General features: G+C 39.5%; 1 protein-coding gene across 2 annotated transcripts in view; it reads right to left on the bottom strand.

Moving 5' to 3' along the window:
* Nucleotides 1-4836: 4836 nt before the first annotated feature.
* Nucleotides 4837-15723, bottom strand: part of LOC118933759 (histone-arginine methyltransferase CARM1-like) — a 274777-nt gene continuing 263890 nt past the window's right edge. The window contains exons 12-13 of one of the 2 annotated variants that reach the window (XM_057498618.1): nt 10830-10919; nt 4837-5472 (exon numbers count right to left, since the gene is read on the bottom strand). In XM_057498618.1, coding sequence (XP_057354601.1) covers nt 5463-5472; nt 10830-10919 — 100 coding nt within the window. In that variant the 3' untranslated portion in view covers nt 4837-5462. Of the gene's footprint in view, nt 5473-10825; nt 10920-15723 lie in introns of those variants that run through there. The other variant, XM_057498619.1, reaches the window with a different exon arrangement.

A 15723-nucleotide genomic window follows, 5' to 3' on the forward strand; every position in this document is an offset into this window, starting at 1 on the left:
GAGTTTTGTTTTGATAAGTACATTCTTTCACTCTAATTTCTAGTATTTCTTAATACCTGGGAACCTGCCAGCAGCGTCCAGTGCTTCTGAGCTATAACTGCTTTCATTGTGTTCCCAAAAGTATTTGTACCTTCCTAAGTTACAGATAGGTGGGCTTTTCATAAATTACTCCACTTTTTACATTATTATAACAATGATGAATATTTTAAATGAAGATATTATACTGTAATATTACTGTACTTTTGTTTCTTCCTTAGATCATCATCCTTTAGTTTGTCCTTTACATAAGGTTTATGATTTGGGGCAAGAAAAGGGGAATAAATGAATAAGGTGACTTCTTTAGCAAGGCAATAGGTTTATTAGGCCATGAACAGAAAGTAGATTTTTCTAAATTCCTTTAATATAAGGAATCCAGCCAAGAGTTCCTTCTGTAAAGTAGAAAAGATGCTACTCCACAGTGGACAGCTAGGTCTGGAGGCTACTGTACAAATGTAGAGAATAAGATTATGAAGTACAGGAAGGAATAAATAGGCACCCCTTTCCCCCCCCCAAGGAATTATGGGTTGCAGAGGGGGGAGCACTGGTAGGTGGGAGTGCTCAGGCACATGGCCCTCCCCTTGAAATGCAAGCACAGCAGCTTTAGAAGGGATAGGAATACAGAGCTGGGAAGAGAAACATAAGAACCCATGGTTCCTATGATACCGCAATATAATAATAATAACTACATTTAATGACCCAGGCACTGTGTTATTTGCCTTACATATATAATTTCTTTCAACTTATTGTTGAAATAGTCTATAGTTATTACTCACAAGAACCTATTGTTATTACTTCATTTTAGAAGATAAAGAAACTGAAGCTTACACAAGGCATGTCAGTGGCCCAAGTTTATATATCTAGTAAGTCATGGAACCAGGATTAGAACCTATGTATCCCTAACCAAAGAGCCCACACCTTCAACCGCTATGCTATAACGTCACTTTCAGTAGCAGCTGATCTAGAATATAGTTGACTTGCTTGCCTAAAGTCTCTTCTTCCTTGAATTTCCCCGCTATACTTCCATTAGAGAGATCCACTGACTGTGTCACTTCGCCACTTATACAATGTGGACTGGCTCCTCATTACCTGTCTTCAGGATAAAGTCCAAAGTCAGTCCTGCATACACTTAGGGGAGGAGCTGTTGAATGGAAAATGGAACAAACGCTTGTGCACTGAGAAATTACCCTCCAATTTCTTCTCCCATCCCATTAAACTCATCCATTCAATAAGCTTTTGTATAATAGCACGTCTTAAAATGGTATCTATCTTCTCCACAAATATTTAGTTTGAACAATGTACTACACCTCACCTCTATGGCCAGGGCATGTGATGACTGCAGTCACACAGGGTCCTGTGCTCAGAAGTGTTTGGGGGTTTAATGCTCTGTGGTCACCATCTTGAAATCCTTAATACTTTTATCTTTGAATTTGTATTTTGTGAAATATGATGGGACTATTGAGCATGCACCAGGGGCTTGATGTCTTGACTCACAGGTGGTCCTGCATCCCATTGCCTCTCTGGGATGAGTTCTTATTTACCCACCAAATCCTAACTTCTGCCTGGCCTCCCAGTCCCTACTCCTGTCTCTTTGATGACTGGAGCAACCAGGTGTGGGTGGCCCAAGTTCTACTGTTACACTCCACCCCTAGCAGGGACCTGGGCAAGGCACAGGCAGGACAGTTAGGCATGCGTCCCAGTGCTTCTTGGGGTGGCTCAAGGCATTGTCAGTCCTTGCTCAGGGCTGGTAGATCATGGTGCGTTCAGTGGCCACTTCATGGGGCCTTCTAGCTTGCTCCCAACCCTGGGCAGTTACAATCTCTTGGGGGTCACCTATCCACCATGGGTTAGCACAGTAGGCCCATGAAAAGGGAGACTGACTTACCCACCCAGACTGCATCTTCTGTTTGCACAGTGTGATGCAAATTATGTAGCCTGCTCTGTCTAATGGCTCTCTGTGATTTGTTTCTTTAAATAGAGAGGAAATGTCAAGTCATAATAAAATTATGACATTAATGTTACCTCTAAGGGTACTGAGTGCAAGACACTAACAATTTAATAAGTTTGGGCTTTTACACTGACCTATGTTAATGTATGATTTCATGCTATTTTGCATGGCAGGGCAAGTTTCTCAGAATTCATTTGATTGCTAGATCAACGTGAAAAAGCATTATCTGCCTGCCTTGAGCATGGCCAATTGTTGACCTCTCCAATTAAGTAGACTTGAGAATGAAAATTCAATTACAGTGAACAAACACTTCTTGAACACTTCCTATGTGCGAGGTCCTATGCCAGGCCCTGTGGGGAACAGGCAGATTTGTGAGATCTGTTCTTATCTTTGGAGGGCTTGCAAGCAAGTAGGAGGAGGTAGAGATACATGCATGGATGGCTATGGTGTGGCACGCACTTACCTTATCAAAGCAGAGGAAGTGGAATCTGTCTTGAAGCTGGTCTGTTTGTAGGCAGTACCTCACAGTAGGCAATGCTGGTTCCCGTCTTATGTCCACTTCCCTACTTTAAGAATGGGACTCTACTTTTTTCCAGTGTCTATCCTTTGGAAAAGATGAGTCTATCTTCAGCTCAGTGATAAATCTTGATTGGTTTAGTTCCTTCATGGTAATCCTGCTTCTCCTGTGTGTCACTGGTTTGGAAGTGGGCATGTGACTCAGTTCTGGTCAATAAAACATGAAGGTCAATCTCCAGGTTGCTTTTAGAAAGGCTTTCTTTCAGTAGAGAGGGCTTTGGGGTTAAGAGCACAGACTCTGGGGTGAACTGCTTGGTTTATAATCCTATAATCCACCACTTACTTATTAGCTGTGCTTCAGGAAAGTTATTTAATGTTTCTGCCTCCGTTTCCTCATCTGTTAAATGGGGTTAATAACAAATACTTAGCAGGGTGGGGTAAGGATAAAAATTACTATTTGTAAAGCACTCTGTGTTTGGTATGTAACACAGGCTATATACATGTTAACTCTCATTGTCATTATTTTAAGAGGGATGACAGAGGTGATAGCCACTTTTTATGACTCCAGACATCTGTGTGTCTGGATGTGACTCCTGTAACTTCCCCAGTGGCCTTGTCCCATGAGGGAGGGAGGCAGAGCCAAGAGGGAAGAACCTCGTCCTCGATGAAATCACTGAGCTGCTGAGTCATCACTCCTTGAGGCCATTCTACCTCAGGATTTCTGTTATGTGAGAAAGTTCTTATTGGTAGGGGAAATTCAGTCAGGCTGCTCAAGGTGACTTCCTGGGGGATGTCGTGGACCTCCTCAGCCTGTGCTGCTTCCAAGACCCACAGGTGTCCTGGTTGCACATCCCAAGGTGTGTGCTTTCTCAGAGCTGCTCCTGACATTGGTTCCTGTCAACTTGCTGTGGCCCGGTGGGGTTCTGGCCTTATCTTAGGATGGGATAGCTTCAGGAAAGATTGCTGTTTCCAAGTTTCCCTAAATTCAGACTCTACTCTTGATATTCACAGAGGACATGCTTTGAGGTCACTTTCAAATCTGCAGACATATGGTAATGCAATTTCTCCACAAAATACAATAAATAACCCCTTTTGATTCTTAGTGATGCTATTGATATAGGACTGGAGTAAGTAGTAAAATTACCAAATTCTTCCACTAAAATACACTTTACATTACATTATTACATTTTTAGCAACATTTACTAAGAACTTATGCGAATTTCCAAAAATAAGGTGAAGAGGATAAAAACAGTTTTTAAGGAATATATCAGAGTTACTGATTACATGGAGATGCCTCCTTTGCATGACAAAAGACACTCACTCCCTCACCCATCTTGTAGCATATATCTGTGTCAAATTTATGCCTCAGCAAAATTACAAATGCATAAATATTACAGCTCTTTGGGATTGTTCAAATATACAGAAATAATATCAATTTTTTTGATCCTTAAAAGTCATTGGTTTCATCTTGTGTCCAGTTCTGTACACTGATATGGCTTCCTCGAGTGCTGGCTTAAAAGGACTATGAGACCCCCTCAGGGTTTGGCCAGGAAGTGTGCTGGGATTGGTTGTAAATGACTTCCCTGGGCATGGGAGGAGGCAGCAGTGGCAGCCTTACATTGTTTCTGCGACCCAGGGTTTACATACCATATTTGAAAGGCAGTTAGAACATATTCAGGCCTGACATGTTGCAATTCCTCTTCCAATTCCATGTTTCCAATTACTTTTAGCTTCAGGATAAACTTATTTCATCAACTGATTGAACACCTTGGTGCTGTAGGCATACTGTTAAGCATTGTGAGCAATTGAAAAAATGAGTCAGACCTGGATCTAATCCACAAAGAACTTAGTTAATAGAAGAGAAAGATATATGTGTATTTAGGGTATGAAGTGATAAGATGATGCAAGAAAGTATTAGATAGAGAGAGGGATGGGAGATGCGTCAAAGGTGGGAAAGGATACTCATAGTTACTGTACCAAGCATGCCGGTGAGGGCGTACTGGCACGGAGCCTTGCAGAGATGTGAGTGAGCAGGACTGTGGGGCTGGGTGCATCTGAGTGGCCAGAATGAGTGAAAGCATCAGCATGGAAAGCCGAAAGCTGTGGGTGGCTGACTGACTGATGAACATATGTAGTTGCTGCTGATTCCAGTACCCCACAGAGTAAGCAGGTTGCCTGTTGGGCTTCATTAGATTGTTGTGCAGGTGTGACATCCATTTTCATACAGGTTGTTTTGGCCAGGGGAAAACCTGCTCTGTGGAAAGATCATCTTTCATCACCATTTGACATGTGACATATAACAAATACCTTAAAGTAAATGAGAGGCCTCACTGGTATCTGACACCGTATAGTTTTATTGTAAACCTAGAAGAACTGTCAAAGTTTCCATCTTTATTTTTTTAACTACATACAGAGCCATCAAATATTGCCAATGAAGAACATTCCTGATATCATATTATTCCATTACATGAATAGGGCAAAAATTCTTTAACATATTGTTGACCAATAAACTAACTGTTGATCTGTTGAAAATATGTGTGAAAACAGCTTAAAATTGCAAATAGAAGATCACTCCTAACATGCTCTTAGGTCATGTCATACATAGGCAGACATACAAACATGAGGTAGGATTTTGTTAAATTTCTTTTTAAAGTACTTCAAAAACAAAGGCAATGCTGTCAGTTTTACTAAAATAATAATAAAGAAAAACCAAAAAATTTAAAAAATGTATTTCAGTAACAAGCAGAAAACTGTAAAAAGCCAGCCTAAGAAGAACCAAGAAATATACTCATCAATAAAATTAGGATGCACATTCTAGTGTTAGAAAAAAGTGAAATTTAAATAAACCTAAACATCCTTGTAAAATTCAGAATGCTTCTTTGAAATATGAAATATGAACTTGGATGTTGAGGGACTTCTCAGGCCTTCATTTTTTACTTACTGATTGGCTTGAGACTATCTTCTAAGCAAACCTAAAACAGAGAAAGTGATTCTATGACACAGAGTAAATAAGTTCTACTTGGACCCAAAGCCACAAGCAAGCTAGTTTTGTGTTCACTTTCTCCCCCTTCCTCCCCGTCCCCTCCCCCTTCTCTCCTCCCACCCTGTGCCTTTCACTGGAGTTTGTATGGGCAGCCTTGGATCTATATTTACCCACTATATTTAGTAAGTTTGATTATGCATAGCCTAAATTCAGATCTGAGATGATGATCCAGATTTTTGTTCACTGAAAGAACTTGTTCTTTTTTTATCGGTGGTTGATAGCCTCAACTTACATCTTTCTCTTCTTTCTATTCATAGGCTCCTTTTGCCTCAGGCCTTGGTCCTTGCTGTTCTCCTGGAGGAGCTCTGCGGACACAGCTGCCCAGGCCAGTCCTTTCCTGACTTGGAAGTCTCCACTCAGCTGCCTCCTCTCTGGGGAGGCCTCCCAGACCACCCAATGTAAACAACACCCACCTCTAATCCCTGGCATGGCCACTCTCTAGTTTACCACTCTATTTTCTGCCTGTCTGCTATGCAGCTTTTCTTTATAAGTTTTTATGTAATTGAAAATATTTTTTACGTACAGTAAAACTCACACTTTTTAGTGTAGTTCTGTGAGTTCTGACAAATGCATCCTGCCACATACTACCACCACAACAATCAAGATACAGAAATGTTCCATCACCCTAAGAAATGTTCCCATATGCCTTTAGGGCTAGCCTTCCTCAACCCCAGCTCTGGTCTGTTTTCTGTACTTACAGTATTGCCTTTTCCAGAATGTTATATAAATGGAATCCAGTAGTATGTAGCCTTTTGAGTCTGGCTTCTTTCACTTAGCAAAATGTATTCAAGACTCATCTGTATTATTAACATGTTATCAGTACTTTATTCCTTTTTATTACTGAAAATTATTCTATTCTGTGGATAGACTACAGTTTATTCATTCTCCATTTGAAAGGCATTCTACTTGCTTCCAGATTCTGGTAATTACAAATAAAGCTGCAGTGAACATTCAAATACAGTTTTCTTTTCACTTGTGTAAATACCTAGGAGTGGGATTGCTGGGTCACATGGTAAGTGAGTTTTTAACTACCTAAGAAACTGTGAAACTGTTTTGTAACATTGTTGAACCATTTTGTATTCCTACCAGCAATGAATGAGTGTTCCAGTAGCTCCACATCTTCACCACCACTTGGTACTGTCATAATTTTTATTTTAACCATTCTATTAGGTACATAGTGTATGTCATTATGGTTTAATTTGCATTTCCTTAGTGACTAATGATGCTAACCATCTTTTCATGTGCTTACTTGCTATTACATCTTCTTTGATGACATATCTGTTCAAATCTTTGCCCTTTACAAAAAAATCATTGTTTTCTTATTGTTGGACTTTTTGGAGCATATTATATTATAAATTCTTGTTTATATTCTGGGTACTAGTTTTTTTCAGATATGTGATTTCCAAATATTTTCACTCTGTAACTAGCTTTTTCATTTTCTTAATGTGTCTTTCAGAAATCATATGTTTTTAAATTTGATAAAGTACAACATAATTTTTCTCTTTTCATGAATTGTTTCTGGTGTCATAACTAAGACATTTTTGTCAAACCCAAGGTGACAAAGATTTTTTTTCTATATTCTAAAAGTTTCATATTTTTGGGTTTTACACTTCAATCTATTATCCTTTTTGAATTAATTTTATAGATGTTGCAAGATATGGAAAGAAGTTCATTATTTTTACTGCATACTGATATCCAATCACTTCAGCACCACTTTTGAAAGACTATCACTCCTCCATTTAATTGCCTCTGCAACTTTGTTGAAAATCAGTCAACCATACACACATGTCTGGGTCTGTTTCTGACCTCCATTCTATTCCATTCATCTGTATTCATTCCTTTCATCAGTACCACACTGCCGTGACTACTGTAGCTTTATAATGAGTCTCAATTACTACTGCTTATCTTTTTCAGAAAATCTACCACTATCTGAAATTATCTTTTTAATTTGTTTACTTCTTTGATGTCTGTCAGGAGACATCAAGTCATGAGACTTTCTAGAATCCTGAGGCCTTGGAATTTGCACCTATTTCATTCTCTGTTGCCCTCCAGCCCTGAGAAGAGTGCCTGGCATACAGTAATTGCTCAATACATTGGATGAAAGAAAAACAGGAAGGAAAGCAATATTTAAATTGAGGAAATCCAGGGAACTTTGTATTTGGAGAGAAGAAGGATCAGATTGTTGCGTGAGAAGCTATGCACAGAATGGAGGCTTGGCGTGCGGGGTTAACATGGAGGATTAAATGCTTTTTGGGCTGTGGCATTTTGACGGCAAGCTCAATCCTTTCAGGGCCCATCAGGGGCTCCATGGGGCCCCATTCATTCATTCACTCATCAAACATTTATCCAGCACACACTGTGTAATACTGTTACAAATGGCAGTAAGCAAAATCTTGTGTTCAAGGCATGAGGGGTTGCAGACAAATAAAGCAGTAACTGAGACAGTCATCCAGGTGTGCTAAGTGACATCGGCACAGGGATCTTGGAGTGCTGTGGGAGGGGCATCTAAGTCAGCCCTGGGCTTGGAAGTCTTCTCAGAAGTGGGCATGCTTGATGATGTCCTCAAGTAGGGAAACTTTGAACTTCCACTTCCCTTTAAGAGAAAATTTGCAACAATGTTTCATAGGGCTTTGCTGATGCTCTGAAGCAGCTCTGGCTGTTTCTGGGTTCTGGGGACTGATAGTGGTGGTTGTATGGATTAACTCTGCTCTAGGCATCCCAATCAGTGCTCTCTTGGCACCTTCAAACTGTCCTTCACTCACTTAATGCAGGTATGATGACATAATTATTTGTGCAGTTCAGTATCTGATGCCCACTTCCCTCCCGTTATAATGCAAGCTTCATGGAGGGAGGGACTGTGTCTTCCCAGGTCCCTGCTGCATCTCCACAGCCCAGGACCATGATTGCCCAGCGGATCCTGGGACAGACTGTGTGGGACTTGAATGATGCAGATCTAGTCTCACAGTTCTTAGAAAATCTGCTGGGTTACTGGAGACCTTTCCCTGGCTGATGAAGTAGTTCTGTGCCTTTGCTCACTTTTAGAAACAGCTGTTATATAATTACTTTTACTTTTAAATTACTTAAAAATAATGACTAGTCAAAATAAAGGCTCCCCAACCATACCCAAGGACAAAAGGACCTCTCACATTCATTTTATGAGATGTTCACATTTTTAGTAATTAATCTGTCGACGTTGAAAGGTTTTTAGCATGTCACTGATGTTCAGATGGTGTCAAGAACCAGCCAAAAACCAAAAATGAATCTTTTGCATTTGTGTGTCAGTAGGCCCTATTTTACCATAAAATGGGTAGAATAAAAAGCAAATGGAGAAAGAGTTATTTATTTTGATGCTAAATTACTAATGAATTCCTCTGGATAATGCCATTTATTTTAGGTTCTTCCACATACAACACACACACACACACACACACACACTCTTGTGCCTCTTGGTTGCTGGTAAAAGCAAATTGGAATTCAGTGCAGGGGGTGGGAAAAGGATATTACCACTGCTGAAGATTTAACTGGGCATCTACTATACCCTAAGTACTTCTCAAAGATTCTGTCATTCAGTCCACATCTCCACTGAGGATACCGAGTCACAGACATGAGGAAAAGGATGGTGAAGAAATATACTCAAGATCTGGAATTCCCAGGGGAGACATAGTTTTAATTACCCTCATCCTGCTTAATTAAATATGTCAGCCAGGCTTGCTGCTGAGAGAAAAAGGGGCCAGGGAAGGCATCTGCCCCTTGCTGAAGACTCCATCTGTTTTGACAGGATTGTGGCCATCTTGTATATCACTAGACCTTTGACAAGCTGTCCCTTTGATCTATGGCCACTGGGTTTATGCCTTCAGGCAAAGCAGGGGCTGGCCAAGGCCAACACCCTCTCTGGGTGGTTTTCTTGCTAAAACCCTGTTTATGTCAGATGAAGTAGGAGTGGGACTCTGGAGCAACTAGTTTACATAGTTTTTGCATTAAAAGGTGGTTTTCCCAAAAAATTTAGTTTCTTTTTCAAAATCCAAATGATTCTGTATGAAATGAACTATAAATCATCATTTATTTACTTATTGATAGAGTTGGAGAGCAGAAGACAGGAAGAAAAGGAAGAAAAAAGGATACTAGCATTTACTGAGTACTAATTATGTCAACTATTAAATACTTGGATATGTTAATGGAATCATTGCAATCTCTCATTGAAGTAAGTATTGTTTATCCAGTTTTACACATAGAAAACTGAGGCCTAGCCAGGTTAAATAGCACTAGGGAATAGTCAGCCTGTTCTTTCTGAGGCCCAAACTTGTGCCCTTTGCTTTACCTGGCAGGATTGTCCAGAGGAATGGAAGCAAGGACTCCTTTCTTGTCTCAGAACTAAAGATAACATCCATATTCTTAAATGGCAATAAATTTTAAATATCTGTACTATGTGCAACAACTGGCAAACAACACACACAGTTGTATCCTTGCCTGTTTTTCCTTCCATGCTTCAAGGTCAAAATTTCATTTCCCATCTCTGCCAAATAATTCTTGGTTTGTTTTCCTGAATTTCCATTTCTCTTCAAGCTTTCCAATACTATAGAGACATGATACTTTGAATAAAAGCCTTGGGGAGACATGATAACATGAGAGAAAAGACTCTTTAATAAGGAAGTCAAGAGGGACAGCGTCCAGTAGTTTTTGCTCATGTGTTTGACTTCATGTGTGGATTTTTAACAGGCTCATACGGAATGGATATAAAGATGGGGAGTTTTTCTAGAAATGTTTGTTGTGTCCATCTCACTGTGGCAGGTTTTTTGTTTCAGACAAAATCTGCATAGCTTCTAAAGAGATGTATCTTGACTTAGATGATCTCAAAACATGTACTTTGAATGGACTCATGTTTTAGATGTATTGGAATAACTCCTACATAAAATAACCCCTTAGTGAAGGAAAATCAAAGAACATCATATTTAAATTCCATTTTGCAGATGAGAAAACCGAATGCCAGAGGAAGGTGACTTTGCCTGAGGTGGCCCAGCCCATTATAGCTCAGCTGGAAGGAGAATTCACTTTGTAGGACTCTCCAGTACTCTTTGTTTCAGGATCAGCTTGTTACATATTGAATTCTGTTTAAGGGGACATAGAACATTCAACTCCGTATCAGGATCCACATCTCCTTAGAGAGGAAGAGTAGGTGCTTTTTCTCCTCTTAGAAAAGGTGTAATTATTTTGAAACCTCTCTACCTGGTCATATGATCAATTAAGATTTCATATACATAGGTGTAAATGAATGAGAGCATTTCTTACCTAAAGAAAGGATTCTTCAAATCAAGGATGTTCCCAGACCTGAAGCCTGTCTGGTCAACCAGGGCCACGATCTGAATGCCATAGCTCTGTCTGGAGAGCAGAACAAAACCCAAAGCAAGGCTGGTCAGCTCTTCACATACATTCAGGGCATCTTCTACACATGCTACTTCATGAAGGTTTTCAGAGTACATGCTTGGCATCTTATTTATGTGTGGGTGTGTTTATTTGGATGCTTTAATATTATTAAGGCAATTGGTGGCTTTATCTGATAGAAGAGCTTGATAGCTATAATTTCTTGATCTAAAAATTACAAAGATAATGGTACTTTTGATTTTACCAATTTCAGTGACAGAAGTGGCTCTAAGTAACAAAGACACTTCATGGGTCATCACTGATAAACCAAAACAATCTTAATCATGGGAGGACTGGCTAAGTTAAAATCTCAAATTGACATAAGACACCTAACAAATGTGATTGCTTTTAAGAGACCCCAGATGAAGGCTGATGCAATTACAGTGAGAACTGGCTGATAAGGACAAGTAATATGAAGTGTCCTTGATGACTAATTGGAAGGGGTTTTGTTGGTGGGATTTTTATTATCCATTCTCAAGAATACATGTATTTCTCCTGATTATAAAAGTATTACATACTCATTGTATAAAAGCTGAAAAATAAGGAAAAATAGAATGTAAAACAATAATCCATGTCACTAGACAAAGATTCTTTCAGCCAACATTATAGAATATTCCCCTATGTATTTTTGCCTCCATGTATTTATAAATTTTTAGCAAAATGTAAGTTTTCAGCAAAATGATGCTTAAACATTCTTTCATATCTCTTTATTTTAAACATTAGCATGCATTTATCCTATAATTCCTGACAATGTTTTTTTCAGTAAGATTATATGGGTAGAGCACAATTTATTTAATAATTCTCCACTGTTAAATATTTATGTTTTTATAATAACCTATTATTACTTACAGTAACAAAAATCTAGTTTTGTGACAGAAATTCTGCTGCAAAGGACATTTTTGTAATACATCTTAATATCCTGTTGATGATTATTTCCTTGGAATAAATTATTGGAGGCAGACTCATCAGGCTAAAGTACATAGATATTTTTAAGATTCCCAACACCTACTGCTAAAAGGTCTCTCAGAAACTGTACCAGAGTACTTCCTCACCTACAAGGTATGAAAACGTTAATTTCATTGTACTGTTTCTAGTCCTCAATATTGAAATACTATTGGTTACTTTAATCTTCTTGATTACTAGGCTCCTTTTTCAAATTCCAAAAATTGGTGAGTAATGTAAGTTCTTCTATTCTCACTCCCACCCTGTCATACCAATAGTGCCTTGGGTAGACTTAACTGTAATGTCAGATCCTGTGAAACCAGTTGCTCAAGTTCTAGATGTTTTTGGGGCCAAGCAAAACAAGCGGCAAACACAGCCACATGTTAAAAAAAAAAAAATCAGTGATGTCCTTGGATCCTAGTTCAACTAGTCTAATTGATTCAGAACTTTTGTTTTAAAATGTATCTCCCAAGGTACCCACAGCCACTAGTTCCCTGCGTTGTGACCCTTGATGGGAGACTTGAAGAGAACTAGGCACTGAGACGATGAGCTCCACAGGAGAGGAGCAACCTTGCTAGCGTCACAGAGAGGCGGAGAGGTCAGCCTATAAGTCAGTAAGGGCGGGCCACACCCATACCTACACATTTTGCCAAATAAAGGATACCTTCTTACCAGTTAGAAGTAAGCAATACAGAACTTAAAGCAGAAATTAAGGGTGAGCAAATGTGTGTATGTATGGCTGCATATATGGCTCAGACTTGTCACAGCCGAGAACTGAATGGCCCCTGCTGTGTTTGGGAAGAACAATCTGCAAGCTCCTGCTGTAGGTTCTCTTTCAGTATTCTACATATGGCGACATTGTCACTTTACACTCACTTTTCACAACCTACTCCCCTTCCTTACCCACCATCCAAGTCCTAATTCTCCTTAATGGAAGGAAAAAGTACTGTACGTCATGGCTCAGTTTGGTCAGTGAAAAGCTGAGATTTGTCCTCAAAGCTCTTCTGTGTGGGGGGAAGGGAAGACTTAAGTGCAGGGGAGGTAGGTGGGTTCACTGATTTGATAGTGATTCATCTAACTAAGGGAGGACGTGTCCTTACCTAAAATTTCAGGAAAATAATGCACTTTTTATCCCAGGAACAGTGTCATACTAGTGCCAATAGAATAAGGCCAGCTCCAAACTCAATAATTAGTGTGCAATGTTTATAAAGCAACCAATAATGGGCAATCTTCCAAGCCTATGTCTACAGGACCCTAAGTAACTATTAAATCTTTTGAACCAGTTATATGGCCATGTGCATTTTAAAATAATAAAACAATTCTAGTTCTTTGCCAGACTTAGTAATTTTAAATCTTACAAAGACAGAGCAGGTGACGTAAGTGGGGACTTACCTTAGTTCAAGGATTGAATATAAAATTATCACTTTGTATACAAACATTTATTTTGTAATATTAGAGTATTACAGATATTGGAAACTTGGGAACAATATATGCAGGATATGTCTTTCTGGAGAATGTGGTGATTTCATCTTAGAGAAAATAGAAGGTGCAGAGCGGGACAGACTAAATGCTGACCACCAAGGAGGGGCGGGATGGGGAAGCAGAAGTGGCAGGACGCTTGGGAGAAAAATAGCCCAAGTCACTGAGGATTTAGACAAAGGAAGGAATAAGAATTTCAGCAGTCATGGACTCGAGACCAGTGCTCTTCAAAGGGGCTTGAATGTGCCCCAGGGAAGATGTGGGATGATACACTGGGGTGTGAAAGAAAATACTCAACTGTGATTTTTAATGTTTTCAGTTATTTGTTACAGTGGCTTGAATTGTATCCTGCCGAAATATACGTTTAAGTCCTAAGTCCTGGTGCCTCTGAGTATGGTCTTATTTGGAAATAAGGTCTTTGCATATGTAATGACATTTAAGTGCGGTCATACTGGATGAGGGTGGACCCCAAATCCGATGACCGGTGTCCTTGTAAGAAGAGAAGAGGACACAGAGATGACACGGGGAAGAAAGCCAAGTAAAGACAGCTGCAGAGACCGGGACGATGCAGCGACAGGGAGCACCGGGGAGCGCCAGGCACCAACAGAAGCTGCAAAACACAGGAGCTGCTTCCCAGGAGCCTTCAGGGAACGTGGCCCCGCTGGCACCTTGACTTCAGACTGCCAGCCTCTGAGATTATGAGAGAATACTCTTTTGTGGTTTTAAGCCACCTAGTTTGTGGCAATTTGTTACAGAGGCCCTAGGAAAATGACACAGTTATTTACCAAATACCTATTGAACACTAGTGAATTCACTAGGTAAATGCTGGATTCTAATCATCAGCTCAGAGTTCAGGTATTTGTTATGTTCACCTAGTCCCTCAGATTTTGCTAGAGTGGGACGGCTCAGAGAGACTGATTACATCTTAAATAATGTGGTGCATTACTGAGTAAATGCCAGTGATGGACTCATGGGTCAGAGCTGAAAGAATCTGAGTGATACTGTAGAACAAAGAAATGTCCCTTCAAGCCACACCAGCACATATGGTACCTTCACTGCCCTAATCACGCCCAGCAGTATCCCCTACAACTCCCTCGGACGCAGCCCAGCTGTCCGAATACGTAGCCAGGAAGAGTTGAAGCCCAAGGCAGAGCAGTTTAATGATGACCATTAAGGGTGCTGCTTTACTTCTTTTGTCACATTTCTTCTCATTTTATAAACCATAAAGCTCATCAGACTCTCAGCAAACCAAACTCTCTGACAAACGTGCGTACAGCAGTCTTTCATAGGGATCCAAACATTGTACGTTATGTTTCAAAACATTTTGGCCCAGGATAAGGGAATGAACTAGAACCAGCAATCAGCCTACATTTATGTCTTAAATTTATTCTTTTTATTTCCATTTTTGTGTGTCTTATGAAGCACACACTATGTGAATTGCTATGTGTGTATGTACACAGAAGCATGTCTATGAATGTGTGTATATGTGGATATATATGTAGTATATAGAGATATACATACATACCTACATATATCTCTGTATCGATCTATCCATCTAGAGCACTTGGTTTTGTGCTTCCTATTGTTATTATTATAGGACATTCACATAAAGGGTAAACATTAGTATACTTGGGCATTATTATATATATTAGTATATTATATATTAAATATAAGTACATTATATATTATGTTTATTAGTATATTTGGGCACAAACATGTTTTTACTTATAGGTACACATGATCAAAAAACTTTGGAGACCACTGCTATGGACTTTAGGGATATAAATTTCACAAAAAATATTAAATTCTATTTTATGGGCCAGAGCAATAAAATGAATGACAGCTCAAGAATGATGGGAGGCTGTCAAAAATAAAATGCTAACAATTCAATCATAAACAGTCCTGGTGGGGAAGAAAAGGGCAGTCATTGTCACACCTGTGTGGTTGCATAGGGAGTTCTCCCAAGAGGCCAGAGTTTGAAAGAATATTTGACAATAAAAAGGAGGAGATCCTATCCAAGGGAGAACAAAGAGGTAGCACCTTATTGAAAAGGTGTGAAAACACTGACATTCAGGAAGTGCTTTGATTTGTAGAAAATACCAAGGAAAACAGTATTTTAAAACAAAAAGTCTGAAGAGATACAATGCAAGTAAGAAAGGGAATCAGGGAAGAGGTAAAGGAACTATGATCTACTGTGGACCTACTATGTGATAATTACTAAACAATGTTCCTTTCTTCACTATTTGTGAAGGCCTAGAGAGACAATTACTGTAAATTCTACTTGACAGATAATGATGTGAGGAAACTGGGGTGCTAGAGAGATTCATTAGATCACCCAAGA

The sequence above is a fragment of the Manis pentadactyla genome, chromosome 3 (genome assembly GCF_030020395.1).
Source record: "Manis pentadactyla isolate mManPen7 chromosome 3, mManPen7.hap1, whole genome shotgun sequence".
In the NCBI taxonomy this organism is placed as follows: Eukaryota; Metazoa; Chordata; class Mammalia; order Pholidota; family Manidae; genus Manis; species Manis pentadactyla.